The sequence below is a fragment of the Frankliniella occidentalis genome, unplaced genomic scaffold (genome assembly GCF_000697945.3).
Source record: "Frankliniella occidentalis isolate FOCC.00 unplaced genomic scaffold, Focc_3.1 Scaffold579, whole genome shotgun sequence".
NCBI lineage: Eukaryota > Metazoa > Arthropoda > Insecta > Thysanoptera > Thripidae > Frankliniella > Frankliniella occidentalis.
In genome coordinates, this window is record NW_026267695.1 from 23,213 (window position 1) to 49,959 (window position 26,747).

The 26,747-nt window shown below is 43.0% G+C and overlaps 2 protein-coding genes across 14 annotated transcripts in view; one reads left to right on the forward strand and one right to left on the reverse strand.

The window, feature by feature from the left end:
* Window positions 1-7,355, reverse strand: part of LOC113204887 (uncharacterized) — an 8,466-nt gene extending 1,111 nt beyond the window's left edge. Inside the window, exons 1-3 of the mRNA XM_026420262.2 lie at window positions 6,996-7,355; window positions 3,715-3,820; window positions 1,719-1,945 (exon numbers count right to left, since the gene is read on the reverse strand). Coding sequence (XP_026276047.1) covers window positions 1,719-1,945; window positions 3,715-3,820; window positions 6,996-7,271 — 609 coding nt within the window. The 5' untranslated portion in view covers window positions 7,272-7,355. The remainder of the gene's footprint in view (window positions 1-1,718; window positions 1,946-3,714; window positions 3,821-6,995) is intronic.
* Window positions 7,356-7,545: 190 nt separating this feature from the next.
* On the forward strand, window positions 7,546-25,971 carry LOC113204511 (coiled-coil domain-containing protein CG32809; the record flags this gene model as incomplete). 13 transcript variants are annotated; one of them, XR_008012169.1, is given in 18 exon segments in its annotated part: window positions 7,546-7,723; window positions 7,907-8,095; window positions 9,353-9,524; window positions 10,201-10,347; window positions 10,665-10,780; window positions 11,816-11,854; window positions 12,208-12,258; window positions 13,207-13,296; window positions 14,488-14,550; window positions 14,753-14,836; window positions 14,919-15,072; window positions 15,389-15,511; window positions 15,595-15,702; window positions 15,826-15,924; window positions 16,014-16,097; window positions 16,200-16,323; window positions 22,544-22,645; window positions 23,483-23,632. XR_008012169.1 is itself a non-coding variant. In XM_052275340.1 (18 exon segments), coding segments are annotated over 18 exon segments (1,965 nt in total), but the record flags the coding sequence as incomplete, so codon positions are not given.
* Window positions 25,972-26,747: the final 776 nt, after the last annotated feature.

Consider the following 26,747-nt stretch of genomic DNA (forward strand, 5'->3'; position numbering starts at 1 on the left):
CCCCTATCTCTCTTTTCCTCCGCTACTGAAGAAGACACGATTCCGGATGCAGTTTGCGGAATCGGCCGGGCGGGCTGGATTGTGTCCGGTCGTTCCCTCCGCCAGGACGGCCAATCAGAGGCTTCCTCCGGCCGAAGTGCTCTCTTCGCCACGGTCGACAGCACACGAGTTGTCCCCTGCCTGTACTCTACCTAGCTCCCTACTCTTCGAGAGTGCACTGCACACGGCCCTCTTAGTCTCCACAGTTTAAGGACCAAGGGATCCGCCCCCCGCCCCTCTCTCTTCTCCTCTCCCCATTTCTGCTTTCCTGTGTCTGGGTCGAACAGGTGCCTGGACGCCCGTAGTTCAGCGTGGCGGACCCTGGCTCAGAAAGACCCGTTTGTCATTCTATATATTTGAAAAAAAAAATAACGAAACGCTCTACATTCCAGACTAGACGAGTTTGCTCGATATCCATGTAAATCTCTGATTACTGGTCCCGGGTCGGCTCCATGTGACGCGTGCCCGGGAACCTACCGACAAAAGTCCTCAATAAAAAAACGCGCCCTGGTCCGGCGGTCCGGCAGTGAAAGTAGTGTTTGGCTAGCCCAGCGGTTCCCAACCTTTTCTTGCTCGCGACCCCAAAAAGGACCTAATTTTTTTCGCGACCCCATGGAGTGTACATCGCGACCCCACGCGACCCCAGCCCCCCCCCCTTAAAAAAAACAATAATAATTGGTTACCATAATGTTGATTTTGTTCCTTTTTGATAGGTTTCTAATTTGTCGTTAGCTCACACCCACTAAATGGCCAGTGACAATTTTTGTACAGACTAGATGTGTCTTCGTGCACATCTAAATCAAATACAAATGTTTATCTGATGATGGTGTGAGCAAAGACACATCTTACCTAGGTACAAAAATTATCCCTCCCCATTGACACTGCAGATGTTCGCATTCCTAAAATTTCTTAGAGAAATACTTATTAAATAATAATAAAGCAAAGTGTAGGATGCTACAAGAGAATGTGTTTCGCTGCATTCTCACTTACACTCCTCTGGGTTTCTCGTCTACCGTGCTCCCCACGTGTTCCTGTGGCTAAAGGGTCAACTAGGTATACCTGGGGTCGCGGCCTGGCTGCTGCTGGACCCCTTCTTGTGGAAACATGGAAAAACCACCGGCTGTGCGCCTACCTCAACTGAAACTGGATCGGAAGCGCCAAACAACCGGTGGTTTTTCCATATTTTCGCACAGGAAGACCCCTTCGGTTAGGTCCAGTGGGAGCCTGGCCGCGACCCCAGGCGACCCCCGGCCCCTCGCCGCGACCCCAAAATTTCTTCTCGCGACCCCAAATGGGGTCGCGACCCCGAGGTTGGGAACCGCTGGGCTAGCCGCTGTCCGAGGAGGTGTGAGGCGAGGAGGACCAATTTGATGCAAACGAGATCAACTGTCTGGCCACCAAACAGGCATACCGCCATTAGAGCTCAACCGAGCCGCACCTCTCACGGTGGGGGGCCAGAAAGGTGTCGTTCCTTATTTTTTTATGTTTTTTTGAAGGAGGAGTGGTCAGTCTTTTAGGCTTCCTGAAACTTTCCTTGAGTATTATGATTGTTTTCAACGCCATGGCGCACTTTATGTGTTGGACTTAAAATGTGAGAGCAGCTGGTATAAACGATCCTACGGGACCATTTAAAAGCCGTACTTTTGAAACTGAAGGCTCGCTCTCCTCCCTGTACCCACCTCTGGCCGGACACCCGCCCTCCGCGTCCTGCCGTCCACGTAGAGGCGGTAGAGGCCGGAGCGGCCGTCCCAGGAGGCGCAGATGTGGACCCAGCGGCGCTGGGCCGCCTCGGGCAGCGGCTCCACCAGCACGGGCCTCTCCAGGATCACGAAGTGGAGGCGCGGCGGCAGGCGGTGACCGACGGCGGGCGACACCCAGGCGCGTGCGAGCCGGTCGCGCTCGTGCTCTGCAACAACAAGCAATAAACCTGTGATACAGGACAAAATGCATAAGGGGTTAGTGTACTTCCAGGCGTTTGGTTTGGAGCGGGAGAGAGCGAAAAATGTGGCTTCTTCGGCCTCGGCGGTCGGGCTAAGAAGCCACATTTTTCGCTCTCTGGCCGGGCTACCATGTTGCTTACTCCGCGCCTGATGCCACACGCCGCGATCATTTCACGCCTCGTTCCGGGAGCTTCAAATGCTGGCGGCGCATGAACCGGTGCCGGACTGAGAGTGCACGGCACGGCGCGTGCCTCGCGCCTCGCCTCGCCTCCCCAGCGAGCGAGCGTGAAAATATTTGGCGTATGCGCCGGAACCAGTTGCAGTGGCACATCAAATACCCGGCACCACATCATAACCTCCACCATGCCCCTCCCCCCTCCCCCCTAAAAGAGCATCATCGTTAACTTGAAAGCAGCAGAGGGCTTCACAATCTCTTACTTACCTGTCTCTTAACTATCGTTCGTTCTATAATAAGTTACGGAGCCCTGTTTGAAAGCGGAATTTCGTTTTCATTGTTAATCTTTGTGAAACTTTGGCATAGCTCTCTCCCTCTGGCGACCAACTTAGGAACTTCCAGGAGGGGACCACAAACACAGCTTATTGTGCCATATGTGCACATATGTGGCCGCGTGGGACTTAATGTGTTTATGCTATAAAAAACAGCCTGATGCAGTAAATTTTGTTTTATCATTAGCATTTCTTTGCCCACTGAGAGAGGCGAGACGCGACTGAGGCGCCGCCGGGGATACGTGCCGTGTAGCAGGTGTAGGCCCTTTCCACGTGAGGAAAGTGGATGGGAAGGTTACGGCCTGGACCATGTAGGCCCCCCGGACTGGGCGACTGGGCTGCCGGTGCCCCCCCCCCCTTCTTTTCCCGAGGTCCGGCCGGCAGGTAAAGCGACCCCGACACTCCGGCTCCGGGCTGCAGTCTCTACCAGCGGAAGCTCCCCGGACGCCGCTGCCGAGCTGCCCGGAAATAACAAAATAACTTCTGGGCCGCACGAGTTTTTTTTCTTTTTACGATGTATGAGAAAGTAAGTATGTGGCGTTTTGTTCGGTTATGTCAACCGACCCGGGACAGGGCGGGGACGGGTCCTGTATCCACCTCCTCAGCCTGCGAGGCGCGTCTGTGCACAAGGCTTGAGCCCCGGGGCCTTGCCAGCTTGGGCCTGTACAGTGTTGGCGACAGACACACCCATTGTCACTGATAACAAATAATTGTAACGACGTTCTGTTTTGTGCCTCACAAAGTTTTCCCCAACCCTACTCCCCTCTTTTAACCTCCCTGGACAACTCGCTTCATCACACCTTTCGCGTGATGAAGGTGTCGCTTTTTAGTGTGGGTTGGGGTTATCCAATCTCCGCGGGTGGGTTCCGCTCTCTGCAGTGCCTCGGCGGCCCCGGTCGCGCCGGTGGCATCCTCGACCGCAGCAGGGGACGCCGCACCGGCGCCAGGACCCGCCAGGACCCGCCAGGAGCCGCCAGGACCCGCCAGGACCCGCCAGGACCCGCCAGGACCCGCCAGGACCCGCCAAGGACCCACCCTACCTCCGCCAACCTTAATTAGCGCTCCCTGGCTCCATCCTACTTTTCGCGGTCCAGCGCTTTATACTGCTGTGTGGCATTCCGCTGCTTCTGCTGCACAACCAGCACTGCACAACCAGCACTGCACAACCAGCACTGCACAACCACCACCTCCCTGACGCAACGCTGCTGTGCTCGACTAATGTACTCACTGGAGTAGGACAGTATGGGGTGATTGTGCGTCAGGTTCCTCGAGCGGAGCCACACGCAGAAGGACAGCTCGCGCAGCTCGGGCACGTCCACGATGTAGCGCAGGAACTGGAACAACAAAAGAGTATGAGGCAGAGCTAGAGAGAGAGAGAGGGGGGAGAGGAGGGGGCAGGGCGACCTGTCAGCAGCGGGAGGAGCGGAGCGCGATCCGGGCGGGCCTCCGGGACGCATATAAACTGTCATGGCCTGGCGGGCGGGCCCCGGCCGGCGGGGCCGGGCGGGGCGGGCACGCCGGGGCTCGCGCGGTCGCGATCTCGCCCGCCGCGGTTTTGCCATGCCAGGCCAGGCCAGGCCTTACCTTACCTTCCCTTCCCTTTCCGCGAGACGCAGTTATGGCGTTCCGATGCAATCGCAGCTCAGCTCAACCCGGCGGCTGCGTGGCCCGGCCAGACCCGCCCAGGCGCGGCACGGCGCGGCGGGGACAGAGGACAGGCACTCCGACCAGAGACAGCAGCAGCAGCAGCCGACCCGACCCGACCTGGCACTCCCTCGCTGCTACTGCCACCGCCGCCCGATTTTCGGAATGGTGCGCGTTGTGGGAGTCGCCGCCGACCGCGAAACGACGACGACGTCGTCTACGTCTCGCATCCCGCATGCCCCTGCCTCGCCTTGGTTGTTTGTCTTTTTGTCGTCGAGCCTCCATACCTGGCGTTCCTTCCCCGTTTTCGCTTCTTTGTCGCTCGCACGTGCTCGGTCAACGACCCGTGTGCGCACGTGGGCGAGAAGTGCGTGCGAGCTTCAGGGGCGTATTAAGAGGGGGGGATCGAAAGTTGCCTACATACAGGTGTTTTGTTTGTCAAATTGCCTACCTTTAGGCGGCTATCTAGTGAACCAGAGGGGGGGGGGCACCTGGCGAGCCTTTTCGTCTGAGATGGAGGGGTAAAGACCACGGAGTGCCTTTGAATCCGTCTGAGAGGAGAGCCATCCGTTATTCAGACGAGTTCCTCCTTCCTATATCCCGTATCAGGCGGGCCCGCCGGGGGAAACTCCTTGCACATTAGTCTTGTAAAACCTTCTCCTGCCGCTGCGGGGGACTTGGACCGGTCACCGGCACGTGTCCTCGCACCTGTCCCATCCCGCACCCCGCCGGGTCACGGGGGTCACGACGGGTGCTTAGCCGGGGTGTCGTCCGCCCGGGCGCGAGGTCGTGCCGAGCACTTCGGCGACCAGGCAACAGACATTGGACCCGCTCCCCGGCCAGCCAGGCGGGGGAGTTACCGAGGCTGCGGGCGGGACCGCTCGCTGGACGGGGATCACAGGGCGGACGTTGGTGGGGCGAAAGTGAACACGGCGAAACGCCCAGTCGGTCGCATCCCCTTTCTTTATCTGTCTCTCTCTCTCCCTCTCTCTCGCGCGCGCGTTCTCTCGCTCTCATCCCTTATTTTTATTACCCCCACCTCACAAGTTTTGGCATCCGACCAACCATTTAGCCGATATCGTTGGCATTTGCAGCAGCCATGGGACAGTTCCTTATCGTCTCTACTGCACACGTTTTTTTTCAGCGTGTGTGTGGGACTGTGTGGGCGTGCGCACGTTTCGTTTTCTTTGCACACGCCAGCGCACGCGGGTTTAGACAGTCACAGGGTGAAAAGCGCCTGACGGGCAGAGAGTTAGGCAAAGTCACACAGGCGTGTGTAAACATTGGCTTGGCTTCTGCCTTGATTCAGAGATTACTGTCAGCCGATCGGTGTTCGCTCTATGGGTAGACCACGCATGGGCTTGGCTCGTTGTACGAAAGTAGGCTCGTCATTTACCATTAACCTTCACGAAACTGCCGAGTTGAGCCACTGAAAGCTCTCATGGCGCCTGACGGGTAGGCAACATCTTGCCTGCAGTGCATGCGTGTACTGCGGTGTGGCCTACCCCGAGTCTCGCAGGCGCCGAGCTCGCGTAATTTTGACGAATGAATCGGACAAAAGACGGCATTCTGGATGATTCCTGTGACAGACTGACCGACGGAGAGGAGAGATATACATTTGTGCGTGTCCCGATGTTGGGGTGTTGCGTACTCACTAGGCGCCGGTCGCTCAGACGCGTTGAGAAAAATGTTTGCTCGCCACGGCCGAAAAATTTGGTTGCTGTCACTAAAATGGTGTTCTATCTGCCCCCTTAGTCATAACCATAGAACGTTCTATCGTGTTGGCTGAGCGTTCTGGCGCTCCAACCAAACAGCACGATAGAACGTTCTATGGTTATGACTAAGGGGGCAGATAGAACACCATTTTAGTTACAGCAACCAAAGTATTTTTCTGCGTGCGGAAGCCTGGTCAGGAAATGGTATCCATGTACATATACATTGCCTGAGCCCACCACCGGCCACCGGTTCCTGTGGGTAGATTGCCCATTTACGCATCTCAAATTAATATTCAATCGTGGACAGGTGATTGATACGCGGTGCTCGCGGCGTGGCGGCCAATGAGCGCCGGCCGTCGCGAGCCGCGCCCCCGGCCCGGCCCGGTCCCACCACGCCCCCAGCCACACCCTCGGCCCCGCCCCGCCCCGCCCCGCCGCACCAGACAAACTAGACCGGCGAGGAGTTTGGCCTGGAGTCTAGACCACGTCCTGGACCGCGCCGCTGGCATTCCTCCCGACCCGGACAAGGCGCTGGTCAATAACCACAGCAACAGGGCCGCGGGGGCCAATACAGGTGTCGGCTCTTCAACTTTTGCGACATTCCGTCTCTTTCGGGGTACCTAGGTACCTTTCGGGGTACTCTCTACGCGCCCAAGGAAAAGAGAGGAATGGGGGGGGGGCTCGTTGTAATCTAGATGAACGTGCACGTCCACCGCCGCGCGAGGGAGGGAGGGACAGGCAGCGAGGGAGAGAGAGTTTAGCCGGACAAAGTGTGGCGCACGGTGACGGTGGCGGCAGCGGACACAAGGCAAGGCGCGTGCTATCGGTTTCTTGGGCGGCGCACCACCTGAGCCGCGAAACTCACAATGCGGCAGCCGTTGGCGCCACGTGCGAGCCGAGCCGAGCCACGCCACGCCTCGCCATGACGGGCCCATTATGCCACTAGCTAGCACAATCAGACCCCGGCATCTGAGCCAGCTCCGGCGGCGGGCTTCCTCTGCCTCCCTCTCGGCAGACTCATTGCCGGCGCCTGGCACGGGGAGGAGGTGCCCCCTCCACCCTCCCCCCGCCGCCGGCCCGCGCCGTGTACAAGATGACGGCTCCCTTCGCGACACTCGCGGAAATGAAAGATATGACAGTAGCGCCTTACCTGAATATACCCCATCTGCGTCAGGGTGGCCTTGTGCATGGGCGGCTGAGTCCAGGCGGGCCCCGGCCGCGCAGAGGCGCGCTGCAGAGCCGCGACCAGCAGCGCGTCGTGCTTGTCCTCGTCCGGCACGTCGTACACGGCGACCCTCTTGGCCCTGGCCAGCGCCGTGGCGTTGTAGCGCGCCGGTGGCGGGGAGCTGCTGCTCACCCCGGCTCGCCCCGTCAGGAGCACGACGGTGACGACGACGAGCAGCTGCAGCACCGAGTCTGAGGCCATGGCGGCATGGGAGCAGAGCGAGGGCACGGCGACAGCACAGCTACAGCACAGCACGTCCCACGGCTTCGTCGGCCTGGGCCGCAGTGTGCCGGTGCCGGGAGCTGGCCCCGCGTGGGCCCCCCGCCCCCCGGCAGTGGCTCCGGCCGCCGCGCCCCCCGCGCTGTGCCCCCCCCCCCCTTCTCTCACCATCGCCCGCGACAGGTTCAACCCGCGCCGCCGCCGCGCAGCAAATCGGACATGTGTTTTTATTTCTGGTGTTCTTTGTGTGTTGCAGGCCAGCAAGGCGAGCAGCGTGCCCCCGCAGCCCTACTACATGACGCACTCGTTCCCGCCGGGCGCCCCTCCGGGAGTGGCCGCCGGGCCAGGCGTCCCTGGCTCGTCCGCCACCCTGCCGCGGGGCGGCTCCCTCATGCGGGCCTACTCGCCAGCACCCAAGAGCCTGCCGCCATCAGGTGAGACCTGTCTCTGAACATGATTTTTTTTTTTTTTTTTTTTTTTTTTTTTTTTTTGTAGAGGTTGAAGTTGTGTCGCTGAAAGACACTGTCGGAGAGGGATCATGTTTTGTGTGGTTTAAGTACACTTAATACTTACTTCACAATCTACAAGTGTTTGCTTTTTTTTCGTTCTGGATCCAGCGTTGCCCGTGAAAAGTCCTCCTCCTCTAGCCCCTATGCGCAGTTACATCCCTCCCAAAAGTCCAACCCCAATCTTCCCCAACGCCAATCTCCGTCCTAGACCCCCCAGACCGCCACATCGAAAGTACTTTCCTCCTTATCTGTCGCCCATTGAATTTGAGGACGCATCTTCTCCCACTTCACCTCAAGGTTTGTCTGCAGGTCTGCAGTCCGCACGGTTGTTTGTGTGTTAGCTGGAAGTATATTCGTTCATCAACATTCTTAACTGTTTCCTATCTCCTACTCTTAATCGTGTTTATTTTAACCCTTGACGAACACACATTCTTTGCTGTCATTTCAGTTTGAGGTCTAGTTATAAGATCATGCTCTGCACCAAAGGTGCCCCCACAATGAACGTCCCTCGAGGTGACGCGAGGAAAGGCTGGGCGTCGAACGTCCTCGTCCGTCCGCCTTTGGGCGCTCTGGGCGGGCAGTCGTCTTCGCACGGCTGCTTAGCGGGTTAGCCTACCCGTAGGGTCCACAACTAGGAAATTTCGTGTTTATTTTGAATACATTCAAAATTTGTTTATTCGTGATTATTAGCGAATATAAATGAATATTCGTGAATACTAACTGAAATTTTACTGAACAGTAGAGAATATTGACGAATAGCAGTGAATAATCGTGAATACCACTGAATAGCAACTGAATAATGTTGAATACTAATTTTTTCTTGAACCGTGAATATTCGAAGCTGTGTACCCCCGCGGGCCTACCCAGCGCTCAGTAAGCGCCATCTATAGCGTCGTCTCGTGAAACGTCCATTGTGACACCTGTAGGGATCATTCACATTCCACTAAACGCTCCGGGTACAATTTGTAATTTTTTTTCCCTCACTCCTACTTCTGGATAGAGAATGGTTCATTTTTCTTGTTATAGTAACAAATGTCATCCTTGCATTTTGTCTGTTAATCTATGTTTAAGTGACCACATCTACCATCTAACATCATATCTTACAATTATATTTTGTTTATTAATTTCATGTGTAACAATTTATTTTTAGCATTTTTAAACACTACTTAGGTATTTGCACCACACAAAATTTGTAGCAGATCTGTATTATAAAGAGTTTTACTCTTAACACGAATATAAAATCTGTAGCAATGCCCCTGTGTTTACCTCTAACTCAGGAAAAAATTGTTGTTTTTTTGCTGTTTTGTGCTTTGATTTTTGATTCATATTCCAAAAAAAGTTGTTCAATGGCCTGTCTTTTTTTAGCCATGGCCGAGCCGCCCTCAGGTGGGCAGGGTTCAGATATATAGACACCTAACTTTGTGTGCTAAGCAATATAAAACTACCTTGGGTTTTGTCAACATTAAGCAGTAGTGCCGGTGGCACAACGAAAATGCCTTGACCTTTTTTATTTGATGGGTAACCCTATGAAATATATCCCTGCTACTTTTACAGATCGTCTACATGCAGAAAGTGGCTACATGAGTTCCCCTGAAAGAGGAGGACCTCGGGCATACCCAACACCGGCATATCCTGCCTCAGCAAGTGTGCCATATGAAGAGGGATACTACGGGCAGTATGGCACTCGCTCTGGGTCCATCACACCTGTCATCGATGAGGAAGCAAGGTAAGCCTGATTTGCTGTTTGATAACTGTGTTGTACATATCTGTAAGCATTCAAAGTACAAAACAACACAAAAACCAACATTACATATTGTGTGTTTTGTTTGGGGGAATCCATTTTGTTTACTTTCTTTGTGTACTTCAAAGCCTATTTTTATTTTCTCATGGTAATTAATGACGCTCCGTCATCTTTTCCACGTCTATTTAAAATAAGTGAGAGCTCTTTACAAATTTGCCTTGCCATCTCTTGGATGGATTTCAAAGTTAATCTTGGGTCTATTGAGTAAAGTTCATGCTCATGGGTATGGTTTTTATGTGATTCACAATGTCTCCTTAACATCTAACTTGCTTTCCGCCACCTCAATGTCGCTTACTTCCTGTCTGATTTGTATACAAATCTATAAATCTATTTAAAACATTTTGCCTATAAATTGGCGTTATTAAAATTCCCCAAACCTCCTCCGACTGTCCAAAACTGCTTCAGTTATTCCTTTATTGGTTTGATTCTTTGGCTTTTATTACAAGAATCAACACACTTGCTGTATTACTATTTCTTCCTCATCAGTTGATTCCTTTTGTGTTTGATTAGTTGTTGTTAACATGTGGCAGTCTGATGACTTCTGAACCTTGTTTTGCACTTGCTCCACTCACTGTGTCTTGCACATGCCTCGCACTCATAGCGACACGGAGCTGATGGACGAGCAGTACGCCCTGTACGGCGTGAAGCTGCCCGGAGGGGGCGGGCCTGGGCCTCGTGGTCCCCCCGCCCCCTCTGCAGCCAGAGCTCCCTTCCCCACCCCGGCTGGACCTCCCTACGACGTGACTCGGTACGACACACACTTCTCTTTCTCTCCTTTGCTTCCCCTCACATGTTACCAAATTTATTTGTTGTATCAATGCAGCTAACCTGTGGTTTTTGTGTGGGCAATGTTTTCACTTTTGAGGATAATTTTTGGCTGAACTGTGACTTATGAATCCCCGTTTGGCTTTTCCACCAAAAACAGAATTTTAGTTATTGTCATCATTTTAATTTCCTTAAGTCTTCTCTCTATTTTTACAATAAGAGCAAATTGGCTGTTTCTGATGTGCGAAAAGCAAGTGCAATTCTTGTAACTTAAGTACTGTCCCTGCAACTTGTTCACAGGATACGAGTGGAGAATATGGAGCGACAGCTTGCAAATTTGACTGGGCTAGTTCAGAAGGCATTGACTCATGGTCCTACTCATCTAGCAGTTCCAGGGTCTCAAGGATATCGAAATGGTAAGTGTAAAGTAGGATATTGACTTCAGTGCAAAGCCCTGCTGGGATAGGCGGGCTGCTCCTCATGATCCCTCAAGCGGGTGCGGCCTAGGTAGCAGATTTGTTTTTGTCTCGTATGCTACTGCCTAGGTACAGCACCCGCTCGAGGGGCACGGAGGAGCCCACCCATCCGAGAGTTCTGAGTAAGATTAGAGACATTATCTTTTGCTGAACTCATCACATGGATGTGGACCAACATATCTGCTGGGTCGATGTATAAAAATAAATATATGACAAAAACTTTATAGAATACTGTTAGCTTCTTTTTGTAAGCATGAAGAAATTGCGGGTATTTTATTTAAACTCGTCTAGAAACTTGAAGAAAAACTTTCGAAAGTTTTAATTTGTGTTTTTGCTTCTTGAAAGCTATGAAAATAGAAGGCTGGGCTTTGAAAATATGTTTTTGCGATGCTGTTATGCTAATCTAGAAACCATCAGCAATCATGAATATTAGTTTCATTCTAAAATATTCTGTGGTATAATTCTTATTCAGTGATGTTTTTGTTACTATGAACAACTAAGTTATAGATCTCAGTAGGGGCTAGTTTTCAACCATGTACAGTAACTTTAAGAGCTGCTATTAAAAATCTTATACTCACCAAATCTGTACAAATTGATAATGCTGATGGGTTCACACAGCAATTCGATAGTATTAAAGATGTAATCATGTAAGGGAAGGCGTAAAACATAGAAACAATAGGAGTAGTCTAGTTGACTAAGTAGGTATAGGTGATGATTGCATTCTGGCTTAATTTTTTTCTGTAAAAAAACAAAACAAAAAAACAACAACTTCTGTAAAAACATTGTCCTCTCAGATGTCGTACTATAAAAGCATAAAAGTACTGTCTAGTGGGATTTTGAATAGTATTTGTCAGAGAAACTGCTTTTTTCTAATTTTAAATATATTTTGTGTTTTCATATGTCATACTGTATTTATAGTTGTAGGAACAGTGATATATAGAGATTTTAATATTATTTGTGTGGTGTGTCAATCAGCCTCAGGAGAGTTTGATACATGCAGCTCAGCTTCTCAAGGTTAGTCTAACTCTTTCTTTTTTTTTTCTTTTTTTTTTCTCAATATTATGAAGTGTCATACCAGTGTTGTTTTGGGAAGATTTTTGGAACATGTGAAACAAGAAAATTGTTACTTTAGATTTCCAAAAAAGCCAAAAATATCTTGGAGCGGGCATGATTTCTCTGTTCTACAAAACTAAAGTGTTGTCTTCACAGTTTTGTAAAGTAAATTGAGTTAAATCTTTTTAAATCTCTTGTTAGCCAACTAAAATGTGACACTGAAACTAGTTCTTTTTTTAACCTGAGAATTGAATACGTTGCCACTATAAATTTTGATCAGTATTTCATTTATGTTTATTGTATCTTTCCTCCAGACGATTCCACGTTTGTGAGGAGTGATGTGAAACCCCCTAAACTGGGAAAAGGTAGTTCTTTGTGATTTATAATGAATTCATTAAGGGGACTTATTGTTTTTGCCAATACTTATATGCATTCACTTAATGCACAACTATGAGATGCTTATCTTTGGCTACTATGCACTGCATGACCAAAAAAAGACAATAATTTATCTAAAAATTAATTTGTTTTAATTATTAAAATGTCTGCTTGCAAAGAATTTAAATTCTGGACATAGGCGATTGACCTACACAATTTCATTTCATCACATAGTAGAGAAGTTGTGTTTTACAAATGTCTGTTCTTCATTTTGACGAGCATGTTGTATGCTTTGTGGGCATTATTATTCCATTGAGGCAAGATTAGAAAATACTGGTATCATCTTATGGATAAAAACTTAAGTACAGTTTGTGAAGTGATAAAAAAAGAATACATTTTCATTCATTTACAACAACTGTTAAAGCTCATGGAATAAAAAGATTAGAATCAATTAACATATTTCAAAATTTAACTAATCTAGAAAAAATTTGGGGCAATTTTTTTTGTTTGAAATGTGCATGGGTTAAGATTCAATGCATGCCTGCACTTTGATTCTTTCTTGTACTTGCCCATTTAATCAATTGCCACCTGCCATACAAAATGCAGTATTTACTAGTTTTTAAAAGTATGCGCATGGCTTCTTGTATTCAGGTGGTTTTGATTAACGTTTTCAAGTCATCAGTAAAATATTTTTATGTAGAGTTATGGAACAACAATATCTGCTATAGTAAAACGTTATTCTTTTATGCATGAAGGTAATTTTCTTCCAAACAAAATAATTGGAAAAAGAGTGTTGCCCTGTTTTTTAGTATCTATTTTAGTTGCCTTTTCTGGACTTTTAATAGTATGTTCAATTTTATTTACAACATTTGCCCCTTTGCTATATATCATTTATTTTATAATATTTTTGTACTTTACACATTCTATTGCATTTTCAGATAAATCAGTTTCATTCGAGAAGTCAGTCTCATTCAGTGATGAACCCCCTGATATGAATTCACCCAAGCAACATTCTCCCCAACATGGCGGTAAGTAATGGATGCTCACTTTACGCAACATAAGTGTGTTCTTCATAAGGCTAATGCCTCAGGCATATATTTTGTTTTGAGTTTTGGACTGACTTTCACTCCAACATGTGGCAAGGAAATTTCCTTCAAAACACAGACGTACCTTCCATATCTATCTTTTTCAGTTTTATTTTTACATCAGAAGCCATGGTTTGAGTATTTACATAATGGAGCAGATTACTCATCAGAAGTTACCACATTAAATAATACAGAGCTCATCTTTTACATTGAAATCATTTTCTTACGATTTTCAACGATCTATTTCAAGCTAACTGATTGTTGTTTTTTTTTTTATATTTTTCCCAATAATTCATAACTAATCGTTGTTTCTTGATATCTTATTTACCTTTTCATACATTCTAAGCAGCATGATCATGCAAAGATTTTGCATTTTATCTAGCTGCTTTGTTTGCAAGTTTTTTCTATTTCTTAGGGTATTATCTTATTATCTGCATGTTCAGCATTCAGCATGTGAGCATTCAGCAGTAACTCCCCTCCTTGATATAATAAATAGGCTGCCATGCTCTACATGTAACTTGTGTAAGGCTAGATGCTGAGCTTAAAACTACAACTTGTTTTCCCTGTAATTGTCTCAAATGATGGGCCAAGCAAAGGCCTAAATACGTATCAATATTTTCTCTTTGATAAGTTTTCATTTTTTATTCTGAAAATACAGTCAAATAAACAGTACTGCTCGTGAGTTGGCAAGATCAGAGGAATCAAGCTACGACCATTTAAATAATGTGTGCTAAGTTGTTAGGAGAATGGAGGGAATTTAAAAGACATATTGCAATTCCACAAAACAATCCAATTAACATGAATAGTTTCTTGTATGTTATGGAAATCTGTTCCCAGAGGGGTTGCTGAATAGATCTACCTACTTCACTCTCACAGTTTTGTGTAACATAAATACGTAACTTGGTTACGTTTCCTTAGGCGCCTATTTCTGCATCCTCACAAATTTCTACTGGATGATTATCCCCTCTCCCTCCCCCCTCTCCCCTTTCCCTGTTTGTTGCTGCCGGGAATGAGGATGAGGCCGAGCATGAATATGGTTCTGTACTTACGTAATATGGACCTGGTACACTGATATTTCCTTGAATGTCTGTTACTATCCTTTGACCTGTACTCTATTTTTCTTTTGCATGCTAGCGGACACTAAACCCACTAAACCAGCAATAAAGTCATCCACACTCCCTAGAACTTCATCACAAGGTAAACAAGACTACAAGATTGTTAGAAATTGGTGTAAATCTCACCCTCCCATCTGTATGATTGTGCTGCCAGAAAATCTATTTAAAGTATAATCTGTTCTCCATCCACTCCTACTCACTGGTCAAAAATATTTATCTTTCAAAAACTGTAATAAGTTTTACTTGTACTTGCATTTCTGATTTGTTTTCCTTGTTCATGGTAGAGCGAGATCGTCACAAACCAGCTCCCCCACCAAAGCCAATGTCCCTATCCCCAGGGCAGTATGAGGGACGCAATATCTACAGAGGTAAGGAAATTGGAGATAGATAAAATTACATTAATTGGCGTCATCATCATGTTCATTTACCTAATTTTGTTTTTATACATAGATTTACAGCTAACCCCTGAAATGTACAATCAGCTTCGTGGACTACAGAAAAAGGCCAAAGATTTACGTCAGGAAGTTCGTAACCTGCGAAGGATGTCACAAGCTCAAGCTCATTCTGTGCGGGAAACAATACGTGATACTTTCATTAAAATAAGGTCTGTTGTGAGCAATAACCTTAAATCTTATAAATGGTTTTGAAACTTCAATTGCCTTAAAACCTCTGACAAACTTACGTATTTATTCGATTTGTAGCCGCACTCTTTTTTCCGACTTTAAAACCGAAAAATTGGGTGTGCTGCTTAGAATTGAGCACCCATTTTGCAGGGGTCTAATGGGAGTCTTTTCTGTGACTCCTGTGTAAAATTATAGGTTTGGCTTAAAATTGGGTGCGCCTTTGAATTGAATAAATACGGTATTTGGTTGTATAGCAATTGCTTTGTCTAATGGCCATTGTTAATAAAAACATTCCAGAGCCATGCTTATAACTGGTGCTGAAGGATCTTGGGCTGCGATCGGCGATGCTGAAAAGTTACGGCTCAGCAGAGAAGAAGAACTCTATAAACAAGAAATGCTTCGCCTTGAAAAGGATCTCACGTAAATGTTTTACTATTTCACTGTGATATGTTAAGGCTGCTTGACTTGATAGGAATATCAATTTATCTATGTTTATGCCACAGGGAACTGGAAAGTACTGTTGAAGAGCTAAGAGGCAACGTCATAAATAGGAAGACTCGGGTAAACATGTCTGATGTTGAAAATATGGCCCTAATTCTTAGCAAATCCAGGTGTGTATCAATATATAATATAACATAGCTCATGCAATGCAGCCATTCATGTATACAGTACTGTATTTATTTCAGTTGTCAAAAAATTACCTATCTGATATAAATATTGTTTGTTCATTTCAGTAAAACTGTTGCTGATCTCAAAGTCCGTTTCCCTGGCTTACAAGATGAAATGAAGAGCCTTCTTTCTGCGGAGATGGACAAAGTTGTGAGGGAGGAGAAGTGGGTTTCTTTTCACTGTTCAATTTTCGTTTGTTTGTTTAGTGCTTTCAAAAACATTTACCAAGTTCTTTCTTAATTTTTCTAATTAGATTCTTAAAAGAAGAACCAGAAAGATTGGAAAGTGCCTTGCGTCGGTGTAAAAAGTTAACAGGAACATTGGTGACCTTAAAACGGTATTACTTAAAGAAATATACTTTTATTCTTGGTGCAACTGGTAAACTTAACACTTCAAAAGTATTTAACTATTTGAAAAGAAACATTTTGTTCTTTTTCAGATTGGCTTCAGTTCAAGAACAACGCTTGCCTTGTCCCCCTGGTACAGTTAGTGCAGATGCCCGTCTCTCGCCTACACTGGATGATGAGCCTCTACCACCCACTCCTAACTCAGCATCCAGCAAGGTATGGAAGCTGTCACTTATACTTTAATAAATGCTAGCTATTTAGTTCCCTGTTTGCTGTGATTTCCTGTTGATTTGTCGCTCCTAATAGTATTGTTTTTTTTTTTGCTTGTAATTGACACTGACTGTAACACGCTCAGCACATTGTAAAAGAAAACTCTCTCATCAGTGCTGAGTTTTGACCCAAGATCCCATAAGAATAAAATTGTCAGTGCAATGATATGAGAAGGGTCCCAACTCAGCGTGTACAGATTCATATCCTCACAATTTTTCATTTACCAATTTTAAAATTTTGAGGGAATATTGTACAGTTAAATACCTTGTTGACAGATCTCCCATCTGTATAAGCCCATGCAATCAGAGGAGCAAAGAAAATTTGAGTAAAAATAATAATATTAGCTTCACAATTAAACCACATTTTTTCCTCAAAATCTCAAACATGTCTCCTATATAATACCTTTAAAGAGGCTTTCCAGTGTAGAATTCACCTGTCAGATAAGGATGAAAATTTGACTTTAAAAGGCAGGGGAAAGCCAAAAACCCCTCCTCTGAAAAGGTAGAGGAGCAGGACCGTTTTTATGTAGTTTAAAATTTTATAAGTAGGATATTCTTGATCACATTAAGCAGCAGTTCCCTATATAACACTGACACCGGCTTAGCGAACGGTCAATTGGTCGATGTCTCTATCAAATACAATCAGACTGAAAGAAAGGAACAGACGAGGGGACCTGAAGATGTTCTGTTGCCATGCATCTTTGTTTACACAATGTGATGACATCCAAGGTTGTGTGACTACCTCACCGATTTGGTTTTTGATGTAACCTTTCTTCCTGCTCCTCTCCTGGTCGCACAGCTGTGGCCATTTTCTTGCATAACTGTCTTTCCATTCCCCTTTTTCCTCTCAGTGTGCTGTGCTTTTTTTTGGAATTTGATTTTAGTCAAATATGTGGCCAATTCTGAACTTTTGCTACCATTCAGTTAACATACCATTATGAATTTCTGTCCCTAGATTTGCAGACAGCTGCACTTTGTGGACTGATTTGTTCAAAATATACCTCTAAAAAGGAGAGCTATCATTCTCACTCAAATTTGTAAAACCTTAAAAACTATAAATACCTGTTCTACGGCTCCTCTGAGATTCCTTTCATACCTGCTGGTTATCAATCTAATGTTCATGGGCTTTTCCTTAATCACTTAGCTTATGAATACTTTTATAAAAGATTGCAATTAATAATTTTTAAGTTAATAAAATCGAGAATTGAGTGGCCACATTTCCTTTTTAAGATAAGGATACCACACAATTTGCTCCTAGTGGTGTCATTTTCATACAATTTAAATTAATTTCTTCTTACTTCGTACATTTTACTTGTAGTGATTCTTAGAGTAGTTGCTTGCTCATGATGCTCCAACTAATTACCATTTGTAAAAGATGTGCATTTTTTAAAAATAGGCTCTGTCAAAAGGTCAACTTGATACAAAATCAAAATATGTCAATTAGAAGAATAGTGTTAAAGAGTATTGAATTTTGTTAACTCTTTTATTGTTCTAACACAACATTGGTGTTGAAAACACACAGTGAGATACTGCAATCTATTTATTAACTATTTGACACATTGTTGCAGTTTTAGAAATATAAAGATATACATATTTTTCAGCTTTGGCCTTCTGACCGGGCTTGCTTATTGTACATTACTTTGACTGCTGATGCAAAAGTACAAGTAAATGCCAAGTACCTTACACTCCCTCGAATCATGTTAGTATGCCTGTAATGTTCTGCCTTCTAATACTATTTGTCAGAAAAGAATCCTTGAATGATGTTATTAAAGAAAAAACAACAGCTGTATGAAAAAGAAAACAACATACACGAGAATGTTTTACAGGGTCACTTGGAGATCAAATCGATTTGTTTACTCTGATCCCTCGTACAATTTACTTTCTTCTCACTCATCAGACATTTTCAATGTCTCTTTTCCTAGTTAAATGAAATAGTTGAAATTTCTTGGCTTCTGTTCTGACGATAGTTTTGATATTTTTATTCCTGTCCTCTGTTTTGATTGTGTGCTTCACATACTGCACACAGTGTTAAACTTGAGCCAACTACAAAGCTTGACATTCTTCTTGAAATGAAATTAATATCTATGGGTGTTCATTATACAGGTTTCCTGTTTTATGACATTGGTATATCTATGTACCTTTACCCCACTCTTTTCCTTTCTACATCAGTCTGTGTTCACTCTAAAATACACAGAGGAATACATATCATGGGTGAATGTTTAAGTGGCCTGAAATTGAATCAGATTCTACACACACTATGACTACGCATTGTAGTCAAATATGTTACTTCCACAAACTTAGCATAATTAGCCTAATTTGCTAATCACAGTTTGGGTTTGCAATCACTATAGAAATGGCAGTTACATGTTGTTTTTGTTTCCTGCTCTTTGATCTCCTTTGCATTCTGAGACACAATTATTTTGTTCATATGCATACATTGTTCTCTGTTAGGGTGTCACTTCCCAAAGATTTTGAAATTAAGTTTTGAGTCACTTCTTTCTGTTTTGTGATGGTTGCCAGTGCAATGGATTTGTGCTGAAGAACTAGGGAATATTTAAACAGGCGGACTCTATTATTATTATCACTACTAGAGATATACTACTCAAGGCTTTGCTCATCACTTCTCTTCACGCAGACAACAGTTTCATCACTTATGCACAACCTTCACAATTTTATTTTATCACATAGCATATTGATCTGTACTGTAGACTATTACCACAATCTATAATTCCAACATATCTGTAAAAGACCAGCCTTAGTGTCATCAATCACTTAAAACAGTTTTTAGATACTTGTAGGAGGGAAGAAAATATGACATGTTGAGATTGTTTCTCTCTCATTTTTATATTTTGGATTTTAATCTGAAGTGTAGAGATAAGAAAAGGTGGATCACAATACTAAAAACTAATGGACGGATTTGTTTAAACTGATTACGACAATTAAAGTAGTCCATGTTAATTACTCAAAATATAGGATTGCATGGGCGGTCAAAATTTTTGCAATGTTTCTTGTTTTTTATAAATTTTGTTTTGCTGAGGATACATTATCTCTACACCTGACAGTCATCATCAAAGTTGTTTGATAGGGTTAATTATCAGCATAAGCTGTGAAGTGAATGCTTGGATTGCTGTTTGTAAGTCTATTCACTTTGGATCATATTATCTGTTTAATAATACTAGTAAACCAATTCACTCTTAAACATTAAACCTTATGTTTTTGATCATAATACCATAAGAAGTGCTCGTAGCAACATTACACCAAACGCAGCTTATACAATCATTCACATCGCAATAACTGCTGTTTAAAACTCACATATTTTGTTAAGAATGTGGTTTGTAATGTTTTTTGAGTGAATTCTGACTAAAGAATGACAAGAGCATTTCCTATCTATATTTTTTTTTTTTTTTTTTTTTTTTTTGTATGTTTCTTACATTCATGCTCTGTTAAAACCGCATGTCATTGTCAGTCTTTGCTAAGGAGAAACCTAACATCTTTGTTTCCTCTTGAATTAGGATGGTTTCATTTTTATTGTGTGACCAAGTATGCAATACTGAATTTTGAGGTCATATTTGGCACACATCTAAGTTCCAGATATTGCAATATCTTTTAAAACAGTAGAATGTGTTGCATGAAATTTGTGGCCACCATCCTCACTTAAGTGTTATTGGAATTCTTTGATTTCTATTTTAAAATTTTGCCAGTCTGAACATAATTTTACGCCCTACTAAAGTGATGGAAGGTGGTCGCAACAACGCATCTTGGACTGATGCATTCTGTCTTTGTGTGTCCTTATCGCTCCCATCAACAGTATGGGTGGAAGTGGAGTTCTCACTTCAAGGAGGCCATAACATTAAACGAGTAAAACCTACCAACAACAGTTCGTTCTGCTGCATCTATTAAATGCTATCTTTTTGTTATTTCTTTCATAATACTTTCCTTTTTCATAAAATTTGTGATGCTTGCCTTTAGTTTTCCCAGTTAATATTCAAATGTGTTCTTGAAATTCTTTTTCATTTCTTTATAAACATGTGCTTTTAAAACTAATTCTTGAATGGAAAGCATAATTTTATGCCCCAACAATTCTTCAGTAATCTTTCCTTCCTTGTACAAGCTTGTTCTTCCAAAAAACGTCAGTTTTCACTTCTGAGTGTCACAGTTTCCCCACACATCAGCTACTTTTCCTTTTTTCTTATATAGCTAGTTTTTTAAATTAATAAATTATTTTTATTCATCAAATAGGGAAAGGTATTTTATTTTACGTTATTGATGCAATTGTTAGATGAATTAAAACTATCGAGACAATAATGTCCTTTGAAGTAATTTATTTTTAAGTCTAGGACTGAGTAAGTCCATGAAAAATTGTAAATGGATGAAGATTGTGGACATGAAAACAAGATCTTCTCTTTGGAAGAACTTGCATGCCTTTTTCCATGTTTCGTTTGCTTCACTTTCTTGCTTCTTTTTCTTCTGTTCTTCTTATAATGATTTTTGCCCCACCTTCCTCCTTAGTGTAAGGTTAACTGGTGTAGGACAAAGATGTCATCCTAAAGCCCCCTACAGTTCATCAAGGACCCCCCATACATTCTCTCTCATTTTTGACTTTCAACTAATGAAAAGTATTCTCTCTCCAACTCTTTCCTGTTTCTCTCTCTATCCCTCTTATTTTCTAAGTTTTTTCATCAACATGTTTCTTTCTATTAGTGATATTTCTGGGGTATACATCAGTTATTATTGAAATGCAGTTTCTTGTTCATACACATTGATGTTGTTTTTTGTTTGTTTTCTTCTTTTTTTTCATTTATTTTTTTAAATGTTGTATACAGTCTGTATAAAAATTTTAATCTCCAACAACCTGTGAAAGAGAAAAGGATATGAATCAAAATATTCTAAATTTTTGTGTCAAGAAAATCCATGGATATTTATACTTTAACTTCACCTTTTCATATAATCATATAAGGGAATCAGAACCATCCAAATATTTTGTGTGTAGTATGTGTGGTTTACATATTATCATGCAAGAGGTTTTACTATGATTATTCAATCCTGCTTACATCTCGTATATTCCTTAATATTGAATATGTATTTGAAATTGAAAGGTTTGGATGTAGATTGTCTTTTGACAGTAGTTATTACATAGCAGCTAATTGTTTGGCTTTATTTGGGAAAACACCTTACTCTAAGGATGGAAGTTCCAGTACATATTATTTGCCTTTTCTCTTTACCTTACTTTAAACAACTCAACCTATAATTTTGATTGCTGGTCTAGCAAGAAGTATATGAGTAAAATCATCATGCCTGCTTTAAAATTACTTTTCTAGTTGAGCATACTTAGGAAATTTGTTGTGCTTTGGCGCTAGTCTGTCATTCAACCATATTTGCGCTCTGTACGAGTCTGTGTTTGGGAAGTTCTAGATTCTAGCTCTGGTAATATAGAATTTGTTTTGAACAATACTCTTTCATTGGGCTTTCATCCCAAGTCCAAACAGTTGGGTGCAGAAAAACCGTGAAACATGATTAAAAAAAAATAATGTTGTACCACTTTATAAGCGGGAAAGTAAACTATCTAAGTCTGTTCCATACCAAGATGATCATTGCGAACTTATCAACCAATAGTGGAACAATGTCGTTCAGTGTGAGACATGTTCTCTTTCTGTCTGTGAAATTACTTAATTAAAATATAGCATGTTTTTCAGTGCTCGCTTTTGTAAGTTTCTGTTAAAAAAAAACAAAAAAACTTTCTACTTTATTCCTTTTTTTTTTTTTCAGAGTTTCAGCTTGGCTCATTACTTGTTGCTCATTTATTGTGATCCACTGCATGGTCACCCCATCACATAGTATGCATGATGCACCGTAAAATTTCTTGTTTAAACAATGTTGGTGGTGTAAGGGTCCTCAATACCCCTTCTTTCCTTCATAAATAGATTAGATCATATGAGAGCACTGACAGATGGATTAAATTCCAGAACCTAGCCGCTAGATTTTGCTTAATGTCATGAAAAAGCAACCCAAAAACAACTTATGTATATGCAAATTTTAGAACAGTTCTTTAATGTATTCAAGAAAATGTATTAATGCTATTCAAAATTTGGAAAGTAGGGTGTTGGACCACATTTTAATTTTTCACTTGGTGTCTTATGTCCTTGGTTTTACTGTGTGTCAATGCAAAGGTTCCCACCCGATCACCTCCAGAAATGGCCAAATAGTTTGGTTCAGCCTTGTGACGGAGGCCAAAGGTTTTCTAAAATTCGCTGTCAACGGGAATTTACAAGGTAGTGCAATAGTTCACAATCTCTTACAAACCTATTAGTTCTCCATTATTTTATTGGAAGATGACCAAACAAATATTTGAATTTTGATAGTGGACAATACACATTTGAAATCAGAATACCGTGCATATAGATTAGTGCCTCTCAATATTGTCTACATCAGGGTTTCCTCTTTTTCCCTTCTACAATTTACTGCTCAAGAATTTGTCAAGTCTTCAGAGTAAGGTATTTCTCTGTATTATGCTCATGGAGGCAGAGGAGGTGATTCAATTCTTTTATTTAAAATAGCTTGTCTTTTTTTTTCGTTTTTTGAAAATTTTGCTTATGCATCAGATTTTTTGGTATATGTTATTACAGTTTTCAAAGTAGTATATTGTTTTAATATCTGTGTTCTTTGCTTCTAATCACTTTTGCATTTGAATATTAATTTTGACTTGCTCTACTGTTTACGGTTCTTTCTTACCATAAATTTTTTAAATGGTCTAGTTTTGTTGTTGTGTAGATGGTTTGCTCAGTAGTTCTTTTCCCATTATTGCTTCTTAAAGACAATGTTACTGTTGAAACATGACAGTTTTTGCTCATGTTTTATAAAAGTTTTCACAACTTCAGTGGAACAGAGTTGAACAAAATTTTTATGAACATGAAGGTTTCTATCTACCCATAAAATGCACGTGTTTTTATTTCAAAAACACAAAATTCAGAACTTTGTTCTATTGCATTTATACTCTTTTAATTTCTTTGCAATACTTTGCTCAGAAATATTCTATGTGAAAACTTTAATGAGAATTATTTTAAAACTCTTTAAGTAATTGAAAGTAACTTATCCTTTTTTATGTGTAGGCCTGTGTCTTCGGTTCGTCAAGAAGCATCGTGGGGTCCACCGACTCAGGAGGGGAGTGCAAGCGTCCGGAGAATGCACTCGACGCCCTGCTAGATGAACTTCAAACTTTCGCTAAACCACCTGCAACAAATCAAACTCATCCTCCAACCATGGCTGAAATTGGTCGACGGAAAGGCAGCATTGAAACTGCCAATCCTCCTCCAAGCAACCCAACTTCTTCATTGCGTCGCCTTCATTCATACCCAAGCAGTTCAGATGGAGGTGGTAATTCACCCCCTAATATAGCCCGTCTGCAAGTTTCAGACTCTAAGCCTCCAGTCCCCGAGCGGAATGCTGATCTTTTAGCAAAGAGAGTACCACCTCCTCCACCTCCAAGAACAAGCTCTCGCTCTCCTTTAGCATCTCCAACTAGCCCATCGTTGCCACCTCGATCCCAAAATCCTCCCAGCCAGCCTCAGATGGGTACCCAAGGGACACTTCGTAGGGCACAAGCAGGCCGAGGTAGTGTTAGGTCATGTAGTATTCCTGGAGCTGATCCCCTCCGAAATCCCCTAGTGGTGGAAGACCAACAAGTTCCTAGCCCTGCAAATGCAGCTGCATCCAATAGTTCAAGCTGTGAAAGTGTAAACTCTCAAGAAGGAGCAGCTGCAAAAAAAGAAAGGCAAGAAGCTCTTGAACAGCGTCATCAAGAACTCCTGAAAAAACAAAGAGCATTACAAGAACAATATGCTCGTCTCCAACAGCTGCAACGTGGTACATCAACAGTTCCTACACCAGATCTTCTGCTTAAAAAAACAGGCAGTGAGAGTAATCTCTTGGCTAAAATGGGCATGCAGGGCTTATCAGCAGCTGCCCCAATGTCAGGTTCTCTAACTCACTTAGCAACTGCAGCTGCTTCAACGCCACTTACTGCTGCCCAAACCACCACTAGCAAAATATACGAAACAGACATTCTGTGACATGTTTGAAAACAGCCCAAGCACATTTTACCAATAGCTGTAGTCCAAAATTCTTGATAAAGTATCTTGTAAATAGGGATGGTCTTCTTGTTTAAAAATGAGTGCCCCTCCCAAAGACTAACTAAATGTTTGGATAGCAACACTTATCTGTTCTAGATCAATAACAGTTCACCAAGTTTTCAGCCCCCAATAAGTTGGCCTAGCCATTTTTTTTACCCATCTGCTTGTAAATGTTCTCTTGAAACTGAAACTGTTGACAAGCTTTCCTGTTCAGTATGCTTAAGTGTCAAAGCAGGGTGAACCAATAACAACTTTCTTACATGTGCCAATACCCTCCTAGCGCTTCACTGTTTATTTGTACCATGTGTCAAGCTATAAAATTAAATTATTTCACAGACCAAAGAAGTGAAAGTCATTACAGTCTTAAGAGAATGAGCCTTTCATGCTTGTAATTCTTTTTTATTACAGCTTAATTTACTTTGCATATTAATGTATTAAAATCAGTTGTGTCAAATATTCATGTCTGTCCTATCAAATGCACCAGTTGTCATAAATGTTGTTGCCAAAGTAAACTTTTCCTTCTATTTTTCCCTCTTGTATTTTTTCTTGATGTACTGTGAGTTTTTTTGTTGTTGTGTTTTTTGTTGTTGATTGAATTGTATATATGAAAAGATAAGAGATATAATATTGGCCATTGCATTCTGAAATTTTTTACATTGAGCATACCTATGTTACTTAATTGTCATAGTGAATGTTTTAACTTTATCAGGTTGTAAAAATTTGCTCAATCCCAGTTAAGTGCGATGTATCTAGATTATCTGTAATCATTATTACTGCCGTCACTCAAAACCGTTCTTGAATGGATATTGTAAAAGCAATACTTACAACACAAGTATTACATACAGTTCAGACTAGGTCTGTCACTTGTGTCCTTTCTCCTCCCATTCCTCATGGGATATACGTGAAGGAAAAAAAAAGATTAATTTATAATGAATGATGAATTTATTTTATTTGATTATTTGAGTATTATTGAAATGATATTGTGAAAGTGGCTCATTTTGAAGTCTTTAGAGGTAAGGACAGGTGAATGATTACACACAGTTCGGTTCTTACAAAAGCATTCATTATAGCATCATTCACATTTCCTGTCATTGGTAAAAAAATTATATTCACATTGCTATTTCTTATGAAGAAAAACATGTAGTAGCACATTATATTGAGAGTGGTTTAAGGTTATTTGAGAAAAATCAGACATTATAACATCTTTAAGGACATCCAATTATTGATCAAAAATTGTTTCAGTCCTACATAGTTCAACCATGGTCATGTTGTCTAATGTTTAACACTTCAATTTTCAATTTTAAAATCTCCCTTTCCTCCCCTATTTCCCCTTTCCCCAAAATACCCTCACAATCCTTTTTATTGGATCTATGTGTTTGCATTAAGACATCACTTGTATATGTGTATTGTAATAATAACTTTGCATCACTTTGTAAAATACATGAACAAATAAAATGTATAAAATTGGGCATAGCTAGAGTTGCGTTGTATGACATTCAAATAAACATATGAAAGTTATTAGATTGAAAAAAGAAGTCAATGTTTTTATTTTGAAGTCTCCTTGGCTTACTCTAAGGGGGCCCGAGCCGAACACTTGACTGGTAGGGTGGCTCCTGTGACATCCTCAGCCTAGAGGTAGCTTTGACCTTCCGGCCCTCTCACTAAACGAAAAGAGCCGGGTGGGGTGCTAAGGAATGGGCTCCCTGGGGGACACTGCAGCGTTTTTACAGAGAGATCTTCTATAACGTACGCAACAGAGTTACATTACTAAATATTTTCGCAGTAAAATCCATCGCAACGAAACGAACCAGAAATCAAATACAATTACCTTCCATTCCAGTTCCAATACTGACTTCCTTTAGACGATGAAATCCAAAAGATGTCCCCATAATGAACGTCTGGGGCGGGGAGCAATCGTCTCTAGTGAGCCGCCTGAAAGGAGGGCAATTTCTGCTACAACCGACCCACATAGTGCACCGCTCCCCTGTCAGCCGGACCTTGTCCCGCTTCTGGAGCAAAGGGAGCGTTTGTAGCCTTACTTTACCTTGCGTCACTTCGGGGGACGTTTAATGTGGGAGCACCCAAAAAGCAAAGGCAATCGGAAATTTTGAAGAAAGAAATTAAGATCGTTGCAGCTTGTAGGAATTGAACCTACATCATCTTCCGCGAAGGATGAGCAATCTGCCACCGCCTATTGCTTCGAGACAGAGAGTGATAATCAAGAAAGATGGAAAGATGGTAAGAG